General features: G+C 43.0%; 1 protein-coding gene across 1 annotated transcript in view; it reads right to left on the reverse strand.

Annotated features, from left to right (window-relative positions):
• Nucleotides 1-13,730, reverse strand: part of LOC310797505 (cAMP-regulated D2 protein) — a gene marked incomplete at both ends in the record, with an annotated part of 31,845 nt that extends 18,115 nt beyond the window's left edge. Inside the window, 7 exons of the mRNA XM_083659891.1 lie at nucleotides 907-1,079; nucleotides 1,447-1,587; nucleotides 2,172-2,290; nucleotides 4,964-5,091; nucleotides 7,598-7,731; nucleotides 8,794-8,995; nucleotides 13,242-13,730. Coding sequence (XP_083516017.1) covers nucleotides 907-1,079; nucleotides 1,447-1,587; nucleotides 2,172-2,290; nucleotides 4,964-5,091; nucleotides 7,598-7,731; nucleotides 8,794-8,995; nucleotides 13,242-13,730 — 1,386 coding nt within the window. The remainder of the gene's footprint in view (nucleotides 1-906; nucleotides 1,080-1,446; nucleotides 1,588-2,171; nucleotides 2,291-4,963; nucleotides 5,092-7,597; nucleotides 7,732-8,793; nucleotides 8,996-13,241) is intronic.
• Between the last annotated feature and the right edge of the window lie 438 nt (nucleotides 13,731-14,168).

The following is a 14,168-nucleotide window of genomic DNA, read 5'->3' on the forward strand; positions in this document are numbered from 1 at the left end:
TCATTTAGCCGTTTGCCAGCTAGCCGCCCTTTTAACGGCACGTAAAAGCTTAAAAACTCATGAAAGTGGTCCTCATGTGTGAAGATGATATTACTAAACACTGGTTCGCGTTTGATTAAGCTTGCGTTGCCCAGAGACCTTATTAGAAGCATGGCGCCAAAAACCCATTCAAAAATCCCATAGGCGAAAACAGTGAAGAACCAGGAGTGTTAGCATCGATGATTTCCGGACTCGTTCCTGCGGCTCTCTATTTTCATATGATATAAGTTCTTCACTATAGCTTTAAAAATGAGCCCACTAGAGCCTCTGAAAGGCAGTAATGCCCTTTCAGTCCTCAACTCTCCACCGTGATAGCTGATGTTTGGTGATCGTTATGGCGCAAACTGGCTGCCGTTCTGCATCGGTGCCCCGTCTATGTGCTGACAGCCCGCAATGCCCATATAGCCCACAAACAGAACCAGCTGAGCGAGGCGGCGTGTGTCCACGGACATCGCCGTGTCCCACGGCGCGAAATCAGTTTCTGGCAGCTAATCACTTTTTGGCACATCACCGGCTGGAGCTAACCTCTCCCAGCCCCCACGCCTAAACCTAACCTCTCCCACCCCCCACGCCTAAACCTATAACCTCCCCCAGACCCTAACCCTCAACCTAACCTCTCCCACCCACCCCCCCCCCACGCCTAAACCTATAACCTCCCCCAGACCCTAACCCTAAACCTAACCTCTCCCACCCCCCCACGCCTAAACCCAACGTTGGCATTGCGGGCTGTCAGCACTGCGGGTGGTCGGCATAGCGGGTGGACCCTGCTGCATCACCCAGGTAGGTGCTACAAATCGGAGGTGGATGAGTTGAGGCGTGTTCTAAATATCGAAACTGAAAATCTGAGTTGGTTCCAGGTCTTCTTACCTGAGCCAGCATGTCCCGGCGGTCGGCGTCCTGGTAGAGCGGCAGGTACTTGTGCAGGACGCGCAGGGCGTGCTGTTTGAAGATGGCTGTGGTATAGACTGTGCACTCCAGCGCTGACACTGGTTTGGTGAAGACGCCGTAAACAAAGATCACCCCTTCCTCTGAGGTCGTACCTGGAGGACAGAAAACAACAGACAGCAGGATTGGAACGCTGTGAGAAAAATGGAATCATCAAGTACATAAAGTATCAATGGTAAAGTAACGGCTTAGCAATCAAAGGCGTGAGCCCTGCAAACATGTCGTTCTAGGTTCGAGCCCAGCCCATGACAGTTTCACAAGCTCTCCATCAAAATTATATTATTGTCACGTTGTAATGACATTTTAAAATTGTTGTTTAGTGACCCAAAGCCATCTCTAGAAAGAGCCGTGTCTCAGAAATCAACATAATTCTGCACATAATTCACTCCATATCACGTATTGACTTTTGAGATAAACAGATTGTCCCATTTCTGCACTGGTTTGGTTTCTCTACTCTCTTACCGAGCAGCACTGGTTTCTCCTTCTGCCAGTGGCCCTTCTGGAAGGCAGTGACCGCCTGCTCCTTGATCAACTCCCCATCGATGTATGGACCCCAAGTCTCAAAAACCTCCAGGAACCTGAACGGATTCACAATCTTGGAACCTGAGGAAGGAAGGATGGATGGATGGATGTAAAAGAGGATGGAGAAAGTGCAACTAACTCACAATTTAGAATGTGTACAGTTCAAAGGGCCATTAAGTAATCGATGGTCTTTACTGACTTCTATTGGTGACGAGTAGGAATTACAACAACATTGATAGAACTGTTCTCCTTGATACAAATAGTCAAGTCACATTTTCACAATAGAAACATCAAGAGCTAGCTAGCTGCTTTGTCATTTGGTTAATTGGCTTGGCTTGGCTTTTTAGCTGCAATGTCTTGTCCACCATTCTTGTTTATTGGTATGTCAGTAATTGTAAATGTATGAGTCATTATGTATTCATCAACAACCCTATCAGATACATTATGGTAATTTTATGCAGTAAAATCCACACTTATTGCTCCATTAAAAGTCCCATATTATTCAGTTTTACTTTAATTTTTTATTCAAATCCTCTCCTGCTCAGGATAAGAATTGTGTTTTGCCTTGATGTTCTGTATATTGTGGTCTTATATAAGCAGATATGAGGGGCCCACGGTGTGGCTCTGTGCTCAGCTTGTGTTGGCTGGTGTTTGGTGGTTCTTACTCGATCTCATCTGGGCAGCCAGGACGGCCTGGGGAGAGAGGGACAGTAGGCACACAATGTCGCTCACAGAGCAGTTGGCCAGTTTGGAAAAGTCCTTCCCCAGCTTCAGGGCGTCATGTCTGAGAGAGAAGGGGGAAGAGAGGATTTGAGAGAGGGAGAGAGGGAGACAGGATGTGAGAGGGTGAGAGAGAGAGGGACCAGCTTCATCTAATCTTTAAGCAATATCTCTGCGAGGTTTGATGACAGTAGGGCTGAAGGAAATGGAGTGGGAATGGATAAAGCTGTTCCATTGCAAAAAAAAGTCTGAAGAAAAGAACGATTAATTTCTAATCCATGTCCATGCTTGTGACAGTCACATCTTTGAAAGCGTCTTTTCAATTTAGAAAAAACTGAAATTACTTTATTAGTTAAAGTATGATTAGAATTATGTGAGTTAAGAAAGTGCTATTTTGTGGGGAGAAATGAGACAAAAATACACTGAATTTACTACACCTGATGTTAGTCTCGCTGGCCAGCCTCTCCTCCCTTCCGTGAGAGGAGTCTGGCGGTGCAGGTCTCCATTGTGGAATTGCGATTGGCGGCGCTTAGTGGCAGTGCCCTTGGAAAATAGTTTCCCAACAATCCAACTTGCCATTTTCGAGCTAGCATGTAGGTTTCTGCCGTTAGCTTGCTAACTAGTTTGCGTTGTTTTCACTGAGGCGGCAGGGCACCAGGGTGGGAATTACACGGAGGCCATGAGGCCATGGCCTGTGTTGCCCCTCCCTCTGCCCGTGATGCCCTGAGATCCCTAAGGCCACCTTGGCAGTGCCCTGCTACCAGCCTGCTACTGTCAGTTGCTTTAAAAGCATCAGTGGTCTCAGTTTAATGTAGCCTGCCCTATGCAAAGGATGTGTCATTGAATCATTTTAACACACATTTCAGAAAAATTGCCTTTGTGCCCTGGCATGTGGCCTTGTGCCCTAAAAGAATATGTCATGCCGAAGGGCAGATGACCTTGCTCCTAAAATGACGAAATTTCCACCCTGCAGGGCACTATTTAGTGACACACAGGGAGGAGGGAGCGGAAGCCGCTCTGATTGACATGGTCGGAGCCAATGACAGAGTTTGTAATAAGCGGGGAGCGGGCGGACTGAAACAGTCGCTCTAATGGGGAGCAGCTGTAGAGCAGGGAAAGTCTTATCCCAGTAGCCTGTTTCCGTGCAGCCAGACTCCTCTCATGGAAGGGAGGGGAGGCTGGCCAGCGAGACTATCCTGATGTTGAGTTGCAGGCCCTTTCGCACAATTCATATCTTATTTGTCTCAAAGTTTAAAAATCCTGCTCCAACTCATCTGCTTCTCTTATCTTATCTCCATTCTACTTTACGGCCGGTATAGATTTAATCATGGAAATCAATCAAGGATATTGGCTTTTACCTGGACTCACCTCGTCAGCAGAGTGGGAATTACATGGAGTCATGGCCTCCGTTGCCCCTCCCTCTGGCTGTGGTGCACTGAGATCCCTAAGGCCACCTTGGCAGTGCCCTGCTACTGTCAGTTAATTGCTTTAAAAGCGCCAGTGGTCTCAGTTAAATGTAACCTGCCCTATGCAAAGGATGTTAATTGATTCATTTCAACACACATGTCAGAGAAATCGCTCTTCATGATGTCAATAGAACAATTGCCTTTGGGCCCTGGCATGTGGCCTTGTGCCCTAAAAATTTGTGAGGCCGAAGGCCAAATGGCCTTGCCCCTAAAATGAAGAAATTCCTACCCTGCTCGTCAGTGGACTTGGTGAAGAGTGTCCCTGGTTTAGCAGGGTTTATGTATAAACCAGCTCAAGACACAAGCCGGTTCCTCACCTGCAGTGTTAGGCAACTTACTTTCAAAATGTAATGTACTACATATTACTAGTTACTTTCATTTGAAAGTAATATGTTACTTTACAATATTACTGTCTGTGTAGAGCAGGGAAGGGCAACTTTGATGATAGAGAGGGCCACAAAAAAAAATTCTCGCCACCAGAGGGCCAGATTTTGCTGAGGGCTGGGGGATTTGGGGAAAGATTTGGGGGATTTGAAGGCAGGTTTAGAGGAATAACTCATTTCAAATTAACAGTTGTGATCTCATTATTCAGTCTTAACCACCAATATTTGATCTTTTTCTCATTCACTCCTATGTTCTGCTCTTCCTGCAGGGCTTGAAATAAACTTTTTTGACCACCTGCCAATATGGCTGCTATATTTTAAGTTACCAGCCAATTAGAATTTCCACTAGCTAGTATTGGCCAGAATGACATAAACATTTGGACACTTATTCAGCGGGTATCTTGCATGTTGCGTTCAGGTGCACTGTAATTTTAATTTTAATTTTTTGCAATTCCAGCGGGGGACACACAGGGGGCGCTCGCGGGCCACATGCAGCCTGTGGGCCGCCAGTTGCTCACCCCTGGTGTAGAGTAACCCGTTACTTATTACACTTCACCAAAATAACACCAGTAGCAGAATGACATCACTGGCCCGGAACCATCCCAAAAAAGAATTTCAACAGTCTTGAAGTCAGTGTAAACTGTAAACCGTCCAAAATTCTAAATGTTATCCTTTTCCTTTGTTATTGTCGTCTGTAATGGTTATTTGCATAAAAACATACAATTTGATTAGGACCTGATTGTATCTTTATTTGAATGTGTGTTTTGATTTTTTTTAAGTAAGTGAATTTGTAACTTGTGTTACTTGACAAACTAACTGGTATAATATTAGTGAAATCCCAGTGGGAATAAGTTACTTTTGTCATGCGTTACCCCCAACACTGCTCACCTGGTCTTGAGTGGGATGGAGAAGGGCAGGCTCTGGAAGACAGCCTGTCTGAACAGAGGTTTGCTGCTCTGGATCATCAGATGGAGACTCACTGACTGGGCCCCCGCACTCTCCCCAAATATTGTGACCTGGTGGGAAAACACATGGGGGAGGGGGGGAGTCTGAAAACTGAATGTCAATAGAGAGCCAAAGTCACGTCCACTTCCTGCTTCAACATACGAACCAACGTCTCTGACAAAATATGAGTGGCGGCGAACGGCCAAAGTCAATAATTTTTCGATCCCGTTTGAATTGCGCCATGAAGTAGGCTACACAAACAGGCAATGTTTTGCCGATTTAAAAGATAACTTTGCAAGTCGAGAAAGTCACAGTTTGATGTAAAACTCAAACGTAACGCGTAGCTTTGTATGGAACCATGGGTGGAGTTAATGGGCATGCCCCCCCCCCCCCAGTAGTAAAAAAAATAAAAAAATAATAAATGCTCACCATTGTAAATCTCCATCTCACTGTCTGGCTGAATATGATCATACAATTTATATCCACTTTGACAAGCATCACAGGTATCTCTTTGCTACAGCTGTGACAGGGGGGCCTCTGACAGGGCCTTGCTGCAGCCGCCCCCTCCCTCTGGAATGCCCTCCCCAGTCATGTGACAGGCCAAAACTCATTGTCTTTCATACTCATTATGTCATCTTTCAAAAAAAGCCTTCAAAACCCACCTTTTCACTGTTGCTTTTAACCTATTTTCTCTCTCTGAGTATTAATGTTCTGTAATTCTACTCATATTCTAATATTTCTTATATTTCCATTCTTATACTTATTAAACAATAATTAGAGAGAGACCATGATGATGCCAGCCTTAAAATTAGATATTGCTCTTGTAGGAGCCATAAGATCTATATTGCCTATGTTGTTTATTTTGTTTGACATAACGTAATGTTTAAGCTGCATACGTTCATTGATAACCATTGTCACTTGTAATTGGTCAATTCGCACAGGGGGTGTGGTTTCATGTTGACACGGGGTGTGGTTCATTCATTCATTCAGTACTTACCTGTTCAGCAGTATGGCGTCTGGTTTGAGGTTAGAGGGTGAGTTTGGCTCAGATATTTTCTGTTCACCGTTGTCGTTTAAGTACTTGCTTTATTATCTCAGGACTTTGCCTGTTATTCTTTCATTTAATAAACTGTCTAAAACGTATCTGAACTCAAACATGGATTTATTTGAACGCGTCATGGTAAGAGCCTACTCAGCCTCTGTAGTGGACTCTTTTGATAGTAGTCGCTACACCTCTAAATCTGGCTTCAAACGGGCAAAATTTCAAATGTAAAATGGCCAAATTTTTGACTCCTCGTCTGACTCCTGCAGAAGTGGCTCCCCCAAAGCTAAAAGTCAAACTCTGCCTATGTATGGAACCGCTCAATCGACTGCATCTCTCGTCTCGCACTATATACGTCACGCCAACACAGACATTTCCTGGAGGGAGAGAAAGTTATGACGTCACTTACAGTACGCGACTGGTTGTGTGGAGTCTTTCTAATTAATTTACAACTTGTAGTAAAACACTTTTATGACAAAATGCGACTTTCTTGACTTGCAAAGTTGTCTTTTAAATTGACAACAAACCTTAAAGAGTGCTTCGTGGAACAAATCAAACAGGATCAAAAAAATTGTCTCTCGCCGTTCAACGCCACTCATAATTTTTCCGCCACTGGTTCATGTAGGGCCCGACCAGAAGGGGTGTGACTTTGGCTCTGGCTCTCTATACCCAGACATCCTGTAGGGTCAGGTGAGTAAACGGTTTAGCAGCCAAAGAGACGAGAGACGAGAGGATCTAAGGCTGAGTCCATGATTTCACTCTGATTTCACTTCTTATTGGTGGTAGCTCCAAGCAATCTGATTGGTCAATATATGTCTCCCGTGTCTTGACCTTGACTGACACACACACACACACACACACACACACACACACACACACACACACACACACACACACACACACACACACACACACACACACACACACACACACAGTTGCCATTGGCAAGCAACCGCTCCACGTATGTTTTCCCTACTAAATGTCTGCGAGGATTTATAAACATAAAGCAAAACCCTAACAGATGGGGAAAATAAGTGGGGAAAGATGATAGGCTACTCTATATATTGAGGAAGTCCTCTCAGACGTCATGACGATGACCTCCTGCCTCAAGACGTAGGCTATTGCAACATATGTCATCAGTGATCTCATAAATGCTTCCCCTGCACAGCCTATAAGTAGGACCGGTGCAACTCAGGCAGCTCTAGATATCGACATCACTGCATCATGTGATATTAGAAATTTTCAAAACTTTGCTGCATCGAAGCCATGCCGTTATTAGACTCACGGCTTGTTTTAATTATTATTATGTGTTTGTAATGGTTGTATAAAAGCCATAAGCTGCAGGTTTTATTACCAGCCGCAGCATCAGGACTATGTGTGTGTGTGTGTGTGTGGGTGTGTACACACGCGTACGTTACTTCGACACGATAGACTGCTCACTCAGCTCTGAGCTGGCACAAATAACACCCCATAGTGTGTGAACGTGCATGCGTGTGTGTGTGACTGTGTGTGTGTGCATGTGTGTGTATGCTTGCCTTGCTGGGGTCACCTCCAAACATTGCAATGTTGCGTTGGACCCAGAGCAGTGCCGCCTGCTGGTCCAGGATGCCATAATTCCCTGTGGCTGAGGTTTGGGTCTTTTTGCCCGACACGAGGAAACCAAACGCACCTGAAAGCATCAATGGATTGACATGATCGGAGAACACAATCCAATCAACACACAATCCACATACTACCATTAACTAATTCACTAATGACTTCCATGAGATCCCTGCCTGTTGCCTTTACCAAGTCATAATGCAACAGTCATCCATCCTGCCTACTGCACACACAGCTTAAAGGGACAGTTCACCCAAAATAAAAAATAAAAATATTTTCCCTCTTACTTGTAGTCCTATTTATCCATCTACATCATTTTGGTGCGAGTTGCCAAGTTTTGGAGATATCGGCCGTAAAGATGTCTGCCTTTTCTCCAATATAATGGAACTGCACAAGCAGCACAGAGCAGATCAAGCTGGGCAGGAATTCAGGAGATTTTCGAAATAAAACCTATTACTGTATGTCAAGAGAGAAACAGTCACACATGGGGGGGGGGTATAATAATGCATCCTCAATTACTTTGAATGCTTCCTTATTTTGGCAGTTACTTGGGTTCAAATTAATTTAGTGAGTTGGTTTGAAATTTGTGTATCAATTAACTAAATTCAGAAATGTTCAGGTTATGGTAGCCTAATTGTTCTCATTGTTACATTGTAGCCTATAATTCAATCAAAATGTTGTTTTTGTAGACACCAATAATGACTGTATATATATGTATATATGTATATATATATATATATGTGTGTGTGTGTGTGTGTGTGTGTGTGTGTGTGTGTGTGTGTGCGTGGATCCATTGTTGTTATACACCCTTATAAGTAGCCTATAGATTTTATATATATACCAAGTATTGTGACTCAGCTACTGTAGAATAGTGTTTTCAAAAGGGAAATACACAAGATAATATTACTGTGTAATTAGAGTAATTTCCCCCCGCAAGAGTCAATATACAGATTAGTGCACTGTCATTGTAACATTAACATTACTGTGACACTTGTACTTTTTCTATTGACTAATACACACATTAATTGCTTTTGGATTAAAGCCATCAGTGTGTAATGACAATCCATTCAATGGGTTAATACATTTTATTACACTGGTATAGGACCACTTTAAAGTAGCACAATGTTCTTACCAAGCCGGTAGTCCAGGTTGATGACGACAGTGTGTGTGAAGTTGCTGATGAAGCGTCCGTCATACAGCGGTTTGGAGGCAGAGCCGGCGATGAAGTCGCCGCCGTGGATCCACACCATGACGGGCAGCGGCCTCTTCAACGGCGAGCTGAAGCTCACATCCAGAGGTACGAAGATGTTCAGGTACAGACAGTCCTCACTAACCTGTATGGGGCAGTGAGAGAACATGAGACATCTGTGGTGGTCTTGGAGAACTCTTCACTGCTGTTGGCAATGAGACAAATTATGGTTGAAAATTTGTTTTGCAGGTATTTTGAAAATGTCAAATGTTCACCATGTGAAGGGTGTTTGCAGGCCACCACACACATATAGGAAAAAGGAATTAACATTTTCATTCAGTTAAAGTGTTATGTTAAGAGAGAGACCTATTCACCTTATTCACCACGCCCACTTTTTCTCTCTTCCGCGTTTGACGCAACGTATTTGTTCTTCTGGTTCAGCGCTAGTTGGCGGCCATTTTCAAAATAAAACGTCAGTATGAATGAAGTTTGGCAACATTCAGAATTAAGCTACACTGCGGCCAACTTCAGTTACATGTTCATAAAGTTACTGCTGCGAGGAGCCGATAGCTGTACCCAGTCGGCATTTAACGTTAGTTACAAAAGCATGTCGACAGTGTTTTCTCACTGCCAGTAGCCTACAGTAGGGTTTGACAGATAGCTAGTCCGACCGGTGTCAGCACAGTCAGCGCTCCCGGTCCTCGCTGCTCGTTAAAGATTTCCAATAGGCGCAGGGCAGCGGGAAGTAGGGGTGCTGCAGGTGCTGCAGCACCCCCTAGATTTTTTGCCGCCCCAATTTTTTTTTTTTTTTTTTTTTTTTTACAAATGTAATTAAAAATATTTTGCAGTGCACTATGTTCCTTTCTTGTTTAAGAATGTTTCGGGAAATGAAAATGTAGCCTATTTAAATAGAATTATCAACAATAACAATCAAGGAAGTTACATGCTTGTAGGCTAGAGAAGAAGAAGCGCGCATGCACATGTTGTGTTAAACCAACCAACAACCAATACGAATTGTTTAATCTGGCAATAAAGAAATGTGAACTTGACATGCTATTTTAATAGCCTACTCAAAAATGCACCTCCCACTATACAGCAAAGAGAGGAGTCAATGTTTATATATATATGCCATTCAGATCAGAATAATTAGTCTAGTCATTAAGTTTGCTGATAATATTTCTATCGTGTTAAGTCTGTCATGTTAACTGGTGTATTCAGAGCAAATAGGGAGATATAGAGCATTATCATCATGCTATATATCTCCCTCTTTGCTCTGAATGAGTGAGAAAAGGAGAAAATACTGAATAATTACATCACAACAGTATCCTAATGTTAATTTAAAATGAGATATTCCTCTAAATATGGCACAAAAATGTAAAAAAAAAACGTAAATTTTTTTTTCGGCAGGGTTCTTGCGGGCCCCACCGAGAGTCCCTCCCTCTCAGCACCCCCTGCTTAAAGTGACTTCCAGCGGCCCTGAATAGGCGTTATTCTGATAAACTGGTCACATATATGTTACGTTCTCACCCGACAAATATTAAAACTTTAAAACAGTTTGGGGTTTTTTTTAGCTTGAAAACGGCTTTCTGGCAAGTCTAAATGACTGCGGTAGGTGTACTTCCGTGTTTAAAACCGGAAAGACGATTATGAAATGACGTCATGCAGAAGCATCCTTGTATGGGCAAAGAATAAGGTGAATACAGCATGAGGGCAACGTTCCTCTCATCCATGAATCCCACATCTCCACTCTCATTTCTGAGAAGAAATAGTGCTAAATCCATGGTCAATTAACCCACTCGACCTCTCTGTAGCCTTGTGAACCAACACCAAGACTTTTTCTTTTTGCTAATTTGTGTTTATTGAGCAGCACTTTTGAAACACCCCAGATAACATATTTTCCTTCAAAACATAGGATAAGAAAGATTTTAACGATCCTCACCAAGTCGCTCCCATCATCCAACACCCCCCACTTCAGTCTCTCAGGTCTATCTAAATAAGTAATATCTGAATAAATTACTATCTAAAAGAGAGGAGGAAACTGATTAAAAAAAAATCTAGTTCAAACTAGACATACTAGCCTATAGCTAGTGGTTAATAGTAGCTGCTGACCTTCCAAGAACATGAATGTTCATGAATGAATGGGCAAGGGGGGGTGTCATTGCCACTTTATATATTTTTTTATCCTTTGACCTGAATTTCATCTTTAAACTAGGACAAAATACATGCACATCCAAAAGACACTAGGCTGGGTGCTGGATCTAAATAAATAAATAAATAAATAAATAAATAAATAAATAAATAAATAAATAAATAAACAAACAAACATACCTTGGGCACTCTGGCCCCCAGGGGCCTCAACGAAGAATTTGATAGTAGACCTATGCTGTAGGCTTTGTGTGTAGATCTGTTTCTGTGTGAACTAAATTTAAAGAAATCTTGTAAATAGACAGAGGCGCCTCCAATAGCTAGTAGCCTACTATATGACAGCTCTTTAGCCTGTGTCCTTTATGGAAGTATGAACTATTTGGGGTACATGTATTGTCTCTATTCTTGTACTTTCTCTAATCATAATGTCAAGCATATATTTTGTGTGTGCTTCACATACAGTATGTCCACATGTTTTATATAGTCTATGTATTTAAAAATGTAGCCTACTAGATTGTGAACATTACGTGTTAATACGTGTTACCCAGTGCATTATGTCAGGTCTGCAATGTAAGGGTATTTAGATGGCGACTCTCTGTTTTGTGTCAGAAAGCGTCTGAGGAAGAGCTCCGGCTCGAAACGTCACATTATTATTATTATATTATTATTAAAAACGTTTTTTTCTGAATCAACCAACAAGATTTCTGTCTCCACAGCAGCTAGCTGTCTCTGAGAAATGTTTGTACCGTAGAACTGTATTTCCAGGACACTACTTCCTTTAGCTACTACAGTATTGTTCTCCTTTAAGCACATTGTAAGTTGCTCTGTGCCAGGCCAGATACCTCCCAATGCAAAAATGCAAAGTAGCTATAAATGCTATAAATCAGGGGTGCCCAAATTATTTCCCATGAAGGGCCAAAACTCAATCTGGGTGGAGGGTCGAGGGCCAAAAATAAACGTTGTGGAATTACATTAAAATGTTTGGTGTTTTACAGAAAATTAACATTCTAAATCTAAAATAACATTTCAATATAATAATCTACTTTTTATCCGTTTGGTAATTGTAATAATTTGCAATTGGTTATATATATTTAAAAAAACATCTGCATTTGTGGGGAGCTTAAACATTTAATCAGTAAACACCCAGTTAAAAACAGTTGTATTTTCCACCTTTGTAATCAAGAGAAAAATTTGACTGAATTCACAACTTGAAAAATCCTCAAGGTACTTTGAAAATCAGTTTCGTAGTGGCGACGTATATTGTACTCTTTCAAAACAGCCACTCTGTCTGTAAATGAGACAAACCGCTGTTGAATTTACTTCGGGAAAAAATATACTCGTCTTGCCACTCCATCCTAAACTTTTTTTGTCAGTGTGCCACTGCCGTGATGATGATCTGTCCATCTTGCTGAGCTGGTGACTGGTGACTGGGAAGCAGTGTTGGGGGTAACTCATTACAAAAGTAACATATTACATGTAATATATTACTTTTAGCAGTAACTCAGTAATATAACTTATTACTTATAGGCTTTCAGTAATATGATACCAGTTACTTTGTCAAGTAACTCAAGTTACAAATTGAGTTACATTTGATCAAATCAAAGGACATATTTAAAAAAGATACAATTATTTCCTAATCAAACTGTGTGTTTTTATGCAAATAACCACTATAGATGACAATAACAAAGGAAAAACATAACATTTAGAATTTTGGATTGTTTACACTGACTTCAAGGCGGTTGAAATGATTTTTGGGGATGGTTCCGGGGCGGCAATGTCATTCTGCTGCTGCTGTTGTTTTGGTCAAAGTAATGCAAAAGTAGTGTAATAAGTAACAAGTTACTCTACACAGAAAGTAATATTGTAAAGTAACTTATTACTTTCAAATGAAAGTAACTAGTAATATGTAGTATATTACATTTTGAAAGTAACTTGCCCAACACTGCTGGGAAGGGATCAAATATCAGAGCTCACCCCCCAACCAAGTGATTCAGCCAACCAATCAGGAGCAATCAATCCTCAGATAGCAATGCCTCACACCCATGTGATAGAGTCGGGGAGAGAGAATACCAGCTGCACAAAATTAACGTTAATCGTAGATAGAAGAGTCCCGACATCTCCATTCAGGTGCGGACTGAATAATCGGGCACGTCGGGCCCCAAATTGGGCACCACTGCTATAAATGCTAAAGCAGATAGATAATTGAAAAGTTGCAACACTGTAGCATACTGTATATTGTTGCTTACCTTTCTGGGGCATTCATCCGAAATGGGTCCGCTGCAGCCCTGCATGCACGCCGCCCGGGGGAAGGAGGCGTCATGAACCCCGGGCCATGGACTCAAGGGTCGGGGCGGCTTCCAGCGGTATGCCCCGACAGGCGGGTCGGCATACGGGATCCCATAGAAGATATGGGCCTTATCCACAGTAATCCCCTTGATCAAGCCGTCCTTGGTTAGCACCACAGGACCGGGGTGCGGGATGCCCTCTGCACCCCGACTTCCTGGCTGGTAGTCGGTTTTCCCTGCGGCAGAGAGCACCTTTGGGTGCCGCCTCTGCTGCTGGAGGGACTTGACCTCTCTGTTGATGATGAAGGGCTCGTCTCTCACCAGCGGCCCGGGCGAGATACTTCTCAGGAAGCTGACAAGGTTGATGCCATCATCATTTCCCATGGCCTCCCCAAAGGCCGGCGCTAAAGTCAGTGTGCACAGCAGCAGATAACAGTGACAGCTCTCCATATTGAGACAGAAAACACAACACTTCTCTTTTCACAGACCCCGTCGCTCAGATCATGCTTCCACTTGAATTGTGTCCTACTCATGAGATAGAGAACCTAGCTCTCCTCTGAGCCTGAAGCCAAAAGCTTCAGCCACAGACTGTGCCTATACTTGTGACTTTAATTTGGCCAGTTTGGTGCCGAGATTCATCAGACAAAAGCCTCTCTGTGTGTGCGGCCTGTGGGCTGATCCGTCCAGTAGCCCAGACTCATGACAGCCGGTCCCAACCTCTGTGATGCCCGGCCCGCTAATGCAGGACAAGTCGTCCTTCCTTAAACTTCCCCAAGTCACATGCACGGTTTCCACGTGTGGGCGGTGCAGCCGTGAGAGTGTGCACAGGCCTGGTTTTCAAAAGGAACTTTTCCAATCTCTGCTGCCAAGTGGGATGGTTTATAATGT

This window comes from Poromitra crassiceps (assembly GCF_964638095.1).
Source record: "Poromitra crassiceps genome assembly, chromosome: 2".
In the NCBI taxonomy this organism is placed as follows: Eukaryota; Metazoa; Chordata; class Actinopteri; order Beryciformes; family Melamphaidae; genus Poromitra; species Poromitra crassiceps.